The sequence below is a fragment of the Procambarus clarkii genome, chromosome 91 (assembly GCF_040958095.1).
Source record: "Procambarus clarkii isolate CNS0578487 chromosome 91, FALCON_Pclarkii_2.0, whole genome shotgun sequence".
Lineage (NCBI taxonomy): Eukaryota > Metazoa > Arthropoda > Malacostraca > Decapoda > Cambaridae > Procambarus > Procambarus clarkii.
Window position 1 is genome coordinate 9,633,623 of NC_091240.1, and position 8,070 is coordinate 9,641,692.

Here is an 8,070-nt window from a genome sequence, read left to right on the forward strand (position 1 = left end):
GTGTGTGTGTGTGTGTGTGTGTGTGTGTGTGTGTGTGTGTGTGTGTGTGTGTGTGTGTAAATCACGAAAATTAACACGTGATGACAAATGTGACAGTGTCAGACCACGGAAGAAGAATTGAAACAGGAATTTCCTTAAGTACTTTCATCCATTCCATTCCAGTACATACATCTCCATTCCTTCTGAAGATGTAATATACGAAAGTACTTAAGGAAATTCCTGTTTCAATTCTTCCTCCGTGGACTGACACTGTCTGAGGACTGGTTGGATGGCTCTCTGACCTCATGCCTACTCTAGTCGTGTGACCAACTCCCCTCACCCTTTAGCCATGGGGTCACGAGGTCAGAGGTAGTGCCCTAATGACCCTATGACCTTATAACCCCGTCAGAATTCTTCCGTCATTTCCCCTGGTTCATCCACTCATGTTCACGTGTGGAAAATGATGATGATGTTGGAGCGTTAGTCCCGGGTCACGGGGCGTCGGGAAGAGGCGCGGTAAGTGTTTGAAGCTCCAGATCCATTCAGTTAATGAGAGAGAGAGAGAGAGAGAGAGAGAGAGAGAGAGAGAGAGAGAGAGAGAGAGAGAGAGAGAGAGAGAGAGAGAGAGAGAGAGAGAGAGAGAGAGAGAGACAGAGACAGAGAGAGAGACAGAGAGAGAGAGAGAGACAGAGAGAGAGAGACAGAGAGCTAGACCAAAGAAATAACGGTTCAAATAAATCTTCAAATCTTTCAAGGAAGTTTTCCATAATGAACACAATGCCGTAAAACCACATCATTCACACGAATATAATATCATTTTAGGACACATGTCCCTGTCAATAAACTCAGACAACGCCTCGGTAAAAATGTCTTTCTCGGACAAACTGGACTTAATCTTGCTAATACTTCCGGGAACTTTGGCCATCGCTGCGACTGTCTGCAGAAGGCTGCTATAGATATCTTCCAGGTATCTTGCGCCTGCGTCTGAGGAGTCTATATGGATATCTAATCCCGGTCGCTGAAGATATTACTGCTACCAGGACCGCGCGGAGGGCCAGAGAGTGACGGGGTTCAGTCGACCTTAGAGAGAAGACCGGCTAGTCTTAACTACTGCTGTAATTAATGATCTATGGTAACTTTCCGTCACTCAAGAGTGGCAGACGTTGCTTATCTCTTCCTCGGTGGCCCTGATGTCTCCACTCTCTTCCTCAGTGGCCCTGATGTCTCCACCCTCTTCCTCAGTGGCCCTGATGTTCCCACCCTCTTCCTCAGTGGCCCTGATGTCTCCACCCTCTTCCTCAGTGGCCCTGATGTTCCCACCCTCTTCCTCAGTGGCCCTGATGTCTCCACCCTCTTCCTCAGTGGCCCTGATGTCTCCACTCTCTTCCTCAGTGGCCCTGATGTCTCCACTCTCTTCCTCAGTGGCCCTGATGTCTCCACCCTCTTCCTCAGTGGCCCTGATGTTCCCACCCTCTTCCTCAGTGGCCCTGATGTCTCCACCCTCTTCCTCAGTGGCCCTGATGTCCCCACCCTCTTCCTCAGAGAGAGCTTGGAGCCGCTCTCCCTCAAGGAAGAGCTCTCGTTATCACACATATATCTTGCTCAGAGTGTAAATAATGATGCCGCCAAAAATGCTAATATAAATTTATCGATAATTTAAACAATATTAAGATATTTATTACAAGAAGCTCGCGGTAACTAAATCATTTGTCCACACACACACACTCAGTCACCACGCACTCGCCCCGACACACTTCACAGAGACGCACTCCGCCACGACGCACTCGCCCCGACACACTTCACGGAGACGCACTCCGCCACGACGCACTCGCCCCGGCACACTTCACAGAGACGCACTTCGCCACGACGCACTCGCCCCGACGCACTTCACGGAAACGCACTCCGCCACGACGCACTCGCCCGCAAGGGCACCAAACGGGTTGTAACGGGGCATCTGATAACAGGATCAAATTGCGCATAAACGCCCCGTTAATGGCTTCCACACACGCGCGTGCGATATCGCGATATCATCCAACTATGACACAGTAAACTGTTCATAACCTCACTATAGCAGGTTTAAACAGGAGGGGAAGGGAAGGAACTACCAGGAGAAAACGCCACGCCATTGCTACTATATAGCACTTGGAAGAGATCAGGATAAGGATTTGGGATGGGTCGGTCTCAAAACTAACCTTCCCCCCCCCCCTCCCAGTGTCCCCAGCCTCTGCACACATGCACACACGCGCGCGCGGACGTGCTTGAGGCGCTTTCCTCCCTTTCTCCAGTAGGTGGTATCTTGGTATTAACCGGTTCCTCCCTACACCAGGGATACCATCATGGTGTGTGAGAGAGAGAGAGAGAGAGAGAGAGAGAGAGAGAGAGAGAGAGAGAGAGAGAGAGAGAGAGAGAGAGAGAGAGAGAGAGAGAGAGAGAGAGAGAGAGACAGAGAGACAGAGAGAGAGAGAGACAGAGAGAGAGAGAGAGAGAGAGAGACAGAGAGAGAGAGAGAGAGAGAGAGAGAGAGAGAGAGAGAGAGAGAGAGAGAGAGAGAGAGAGAGAGAGAGAGAGAGAGAGAGAGAGAGAGAGAGAGGAATGTCAGCAGTAGCAGAGGTGAGTCAACTAGCAAGTCATCAGTAACTTGTCACCAGCCGCCCTCAGGAGATGACCTACATCCTGTTTTTCCTTGCTGGAGCCTCCCGTCGCCCCCAGAGACTGATGGGCCTCTGGGGGCACACTGAGGAAAACACTTCCAGGAAGCACCAGACACTTCCAGGAAGCACGAGACATTTCCAGGAAGCACGAGACACTTCCAGGAAGCACGAGACACTTCCAGGAAGCACAAGACACTTCCAGGAAGCACGAGACACTTCCAGGAAGCACGAGACACTTCCAGGAAGCACGAGACACTTCCAGGAAGCACGAGATACTTCCAGGAAGCACCAGACACTTCCAGGAAGCACGAGACACTTCCAGGAAGCACGAGACACTTCCAGGAAGCTCGAGACACTTCCAGGAAGCACGAGACACTTCCAGGAAGCTCGAGACACTTCCAGGAAGCACCAGACACTTCCAAGAAGCACGAGACACTTCCAGGAAGCACCAGACACTTCCAAGAAGCACGAGACACTTCCAGGAAGCACGAGACACTTCCAGGAAGCACGAGACACTTCCAGGAAGCACCAGACACTTCCAGGAAGCACGAGACACTTCCAGGAAGCACGAGACACTTCCAGGAAGCACCAGACACTTCCAGGAAGCACCAGACACTTCCAGGAAGCACGAGACACTTCCAGGAAGCACGAGACACTTCCAGGAAGCACAAGACACTTACAGGAAGCACGAGACACTTCCAGGAAGCACGAGACACTTCCAGGAAGCACGAGACACTTCCAGGAAGCACGAGACACTTCCAGGAAGCACGAGACACTTCCAGGAAGCACGAGACACTTCCAGGAAGCACGAGACACTTCCAGGAAGCACGAGACACTTGCAGGAAGCACGAGACAATTCCAGGAAGCACGAGACACTTCCAGGAAGCTCGAGACACTTGCAGGAAGCACGAGACACTTCCAGGAAGCACGAGACACTTCCAGGAAGCACGAGACACTTCCAGGAAGCCCAAGACACTTCCAGGAGTGTTCCAGGAGAGGGAGCTGCGTGACACATGAAGCACCTGCGTGACACATGAAGCACCTGCGTGACACATGAAACACCTGCGTGACACATGAAACACCTGCGTGACACATGAAGCACCTGCGTGACACATGAAACACCTGCGTGACACATGAAGCACCTGCGTGACACATGAAACACCTGCGTGACACATGAAACACCTGCGTGACACATGAAACACCTGCGTGACACATGAAGCACCTGCGTGACACATGAAACACCTGCGTGACACATGGAACACCTGTGTGACACATGAAACACCTGCGTGACACATGAAACACCTGTGTGACACATGAAACACCTGCGTGACACATGAAGCACCTGCGTGACACATGAAGCACCTGCGTGACACATGAAACACCTGCGTGACACATGAAACACCTGCGTGACACATGAAACACCTGCGTGACACATTTGCGACAGGAAGCGTATATACCGTGTTTCTGTTTGCTTCCAATATGTCCAATATAATACATATGACAATGTGTCAATTAAAGCTGTTCTAACATAGTGAGAGTCACAGAATTTCCTCCAGCTAAATTCAGGAAAAATTTGATATTTTCTTATACAATATTTTTGTTCGCCATTATTTTTTATTCATTATGTAAATATAAATCTTGTTTAAGCTCATTTAAAATTCCTGTAGATGAAAGTTCGATTTACAGTAAAAGTCCTTTTTTTTCCGCGTGATCCTGTGACGGAGGCGGAGGGGGGAATACAGTGCTTGAGTGAGGTTATTTAAGTTCATATTAGTCTTGTTTGCACGAGTCGAGCTTCAGCTCTTGGGCCAAGAGTCAAGCTACACACGACTGGACGTATATACGGTCTCAGAACTCTTTGTGTTATTTCATATTCACAATTGATTCCGAGAGTGGACTCGAACCCGCGTTCCTCGGGAACCCAGGGATGTATGGATATTTCTCATACATCACCTTCTTTCGAATGAATTGTGCGAAGTTAGACACATACACACGCATGATCGAGGGGAGTACAACTAAAATATTCCTTCCGTGTGACACTCTTTCTTCCGCAGTTTTCATTTCTCGTGTTCTTATTGTGTACAAATCCACAAGGGCCGTGACGAGGATTCGAACCTGCGTTCGGGAGTATCCCAGACACTGCCTTAATCGACTGAGCTACGACAGGGTAAAAGGGTTGAAACCGAAGTTCTACTGAACTTACTGGATCCCGTAGCCTCTCCGAGGCACAAACCAGGATTTTACATAACCCCCCCCCCTCCATCCCCTGCACCCAAGCTATGTCAATAGGCCGTTCGAATCCTTGTCACGGCCCTTGTGGATTTGTTCATTTGATGCATCACGTTAGTGTGATCTCTGTGTGTTCTTATTGTGTACTTAAAACAGTGTGTCCATCTCTAACTACGTTTTATGTGGCGATCATGTCTCCCCCTGATTCTTCCTCTCTCTCTCTTTCAGTAATATGAGGTTCAAGTCCTTTATTCTTTTTTCGTAATTTAATATCTCGGCTCTGGGACTGGCACGAATTTCTTCAGCTAGGATTTCTGTAACCGTCTGAAGAGTCTTGAACTACGGCCGATTTGATTTCCAATTTCCAAAGGTCATGCGCTTTGAATGGCCAAGTTTGCATTTACATTGATCTGTTCTATTACAAAAACATAGTTTCAGTGTCCGAGTAGTTAACAAATCCATGTTTTAGGCAGTGATGTGGAAGTATTTTCCCAACCTTGAGGCTACCTTGAGGTGCTTCCGGGGCTTAGTGTCCCCGCGGCCCGGTCGTAAATTTAAGTAAATATGATTTTTATATCGTATAGTATTTGAGAAAGAAAACAAATAGATGTGGTGGTTATCTTCAGGTTATCTTCAGATGATTTCGGGGCTTTAGTGTCCCCGCGGCCCGGTCCTCGACCAGGCCTCCACCCCCAGGAAGCAGCCCGTGACAGCTGACTAACACCCAGGTACCTATTTTACTGCTAGGTAACAGGGGCATAGGGTGAAAGAAACTCTGCCCATTGTTTCTCGCCGGCGCCCGGGATTGAACCCGGGACCACAGGATCACAAGTCCAGTGTGCTGTCCGCTCGGCCGACCGGCTCCCTAGGCAGACGCCATACACAGTTTCAAATGTAGATTTGATAGAGCTCAATAGGCTTCAGAATCTGTACACCAGTTGATTGACAGTTAAGAGGCGGGACCAAAGAGCCAGAGCTCAACCCCCGCAAGCACAACTAGGTGAGTACAACTAGGTGAGTACACACACACACACACACACACACACACACACACACACACACACACACACACACACACACTCACTATGACCACCTGTTGATTGACAGTTGAGAGGCGGGACCAAAGAGCCAGAGCTCAACCCCCGCAAGCACAACTAGATGAGTACAAAGGTCCAAATATTATACGCTGCATGCGTACAAAATGCAGAATATATTATAATTGTTTTTCCATGACATATGATGCATAACACCAGGCTAACATGAGTATGCAAAATGGCAATTAAAACCCTCCAGTGTAAACAAGTTAACAGATAACAATGCAGTCTGTTAAACAGATTACGTTGCAGTTTAAACAGTTTATGGGCGAACACGGACGCCCTATCTAACGGCGATCCCGTTGGGAAACAACGGACTGCCCACCATAGCCTGATGGACCAACACTGTAGCCAGACAGGGGAAGATAGACGCCCCACACTGTAGCCAGACAGGGGAAGATAGACGCCCCCACACTGTAGCCAGACAGGGGAAGATAGACGCCCCCACACTGTAGCCAGACAGGGGAAGATAGACGCCCCCACACTGTAGCCAGACAGGGGAAGATAGACGCCCCCACACTGTAGCCAGACAGGGGAAGATAGACGCCCCACACTGTAGCCAGACAGGGGAAGATAGACGCCCCCACACTGTAGCCAGACAGGGGAAGATAGACGCCACACACTGTAGCCAGACAGGAGAAGATAGACGCCCCCACACTGTAGCCAGACAGGAGAAGATAGACGCCCCCACACTGTAGCCAGACAGGGGAAGATAGACGCCACACACTGTAGCCAGACGGGAAGATAGACGCCCCACACTGTAGCCACACTGACGAGCACAAGAGACCACACTTAAGCCAGTCTAACAACCATTAAGACATTACAGTGTAGCCAACCTGACGAGCACATATATAGCGCCTAGACAAACAAACAAAGTGAAGCTAAGTGATAGTTTGTTGTTTATCCTGGAGAGTAAGCAAGACACTTGTGAGAACACACTCGAAGTCTCCTGCTGCTGCAGTGTTGGTCTATCAACATCAGAGGCCCGAGACTGTTCAACACGCTTCCACTACACATAAGGGGCATAACTGGCCGACCCCTCACAGTGTTCAAGAGAGAACTATCAACATCAGAGGCCCGAGACTGTTCAACACGCTTCCACTACACATAAGGGGCATAACTGGCCAACCCCTCACAGTGTTCAAGAGAGAACTATCAACATCAGAGGCCCGAGACTGTTCAACACGCTTCCACTACACATAAGGGGTATAACTGGCCGACCCCTCACAGTGTTCAAGAGAGAACTGCATAAGCACCTCCAAAGGATACCTGATCAACCAGGCTGTGACTCATACGTCAGGCTGCGAGCAGCCGCGTCCAATAGCCTGGTTGATCAGTCCAGCAACCAGGAGGCCTGGTCGACGACCGGGCCGCGGGGACACTAAGCCCCGGAAGCACCTCAAGGTAACCTCAAGGTAAGGTGCTGATCATGCTGTCTTTACGACGCCTTCCCAGAGTCGCTGATCACTGAAGCCTTGCCTGAGAGCTATTGTCACTTTCTTTTATTATATTTATATTTTTTTACTAACACATTTAGGTACATGTGCATTTGTGCAGCTGCCCTGGACTATATGAAGGGGAGTACAGTGTGTCACAAAGCTAGCTACGTGGTGCTAAAAGTCCCCATCTCGCAGGATGGTTAGTCATACAGGGCCATATGTTCAGTAGCCGGCACTGGCAAATGTTGGGTGCAATATGAGGATATCTTCAAGAATACAAAAGTGAATAAAGTAATTGCAAAGCTTCAGGTACCTCATGCCAACTGGTCTGAAAGGTCTAATAACTGGGCATTCGGTGATGTAGTGTGGGAGATCGTGCCGCAGTTCCTGCTCACAGAGTGTACCTGCTCACAGAGTGTACCTGCTCACAGTGTACCTGCTCACAGAGTGTACCTGCTCACAGAGTGTACCTGCTCACAGTGTACCTGCTCACAGAGTGTACCTGCTCACAGTGTACCTGCTCACAGTGTACCTGCTCACAGAGTGTACCTGCTCACAGTGTACCTGCTCACAGAGTGTACCTGCTCACAGAGTGTACCTGCTCACAGAGTGTACCTGCTCACAGTGTACCTGCTCACAGTGTACCTGCTCACAGAGTGTACCTGCTCACAGAGTGTA

General features: G+C 49.5%; 2 protein-coding genes across 2 annotated transcripts; both read left to right on the forward strand.

Moving 5' to 3' along the window:
- Positions 1-1,108: 1,108 nt before the first annotated feature.
- LOC138359547 (uncharacterized protein in mobD 3'region-like) lies at positions 1,109-1,639 on the forward strand. Its single transcript, XM_069318889.1, has one exon. It carries the CDS (start codon positions 1,109-1,111, stop codon positions 1,637-1,639), a length of 531 nt encoding a protein of 176 aa, XP_069174990.1.
- A 1,001-nt stretch (positions 1,640-2,640) lies between these two features.
- On the forward strand, positions 2,641-3,660 carry LOC123750784 (uncharacterized). Its single transcript, XM_045732895.2, has one exon. It carries the CDS (start codon positions 2,641-2,643, stop codon positions 3,658-3,660), a length of 1,020 nt encoding a protein of 339 aa, XP_045588851.2.
- Positions 3,661-8,070: the final 4,410 nt, after the last annotated feature.

Bases quoted from the DNA above. Each gene is read 5' to 3' on its own strand.
- LOC138359547 (XM_069318889.1), top strand. From the start codon at position 1,109: ATGGTAACTTTCCGTCACTCAAGAGTGGCAGACGTTGCTTATCTCTTC.
- LOC123750784 (XM_045732895.2), top strand. From the start codon at position 2,641: ATGACCTACATCCTGTTTTTCCTTGCTGGAGCCTCCCGTCGCCCCCAG.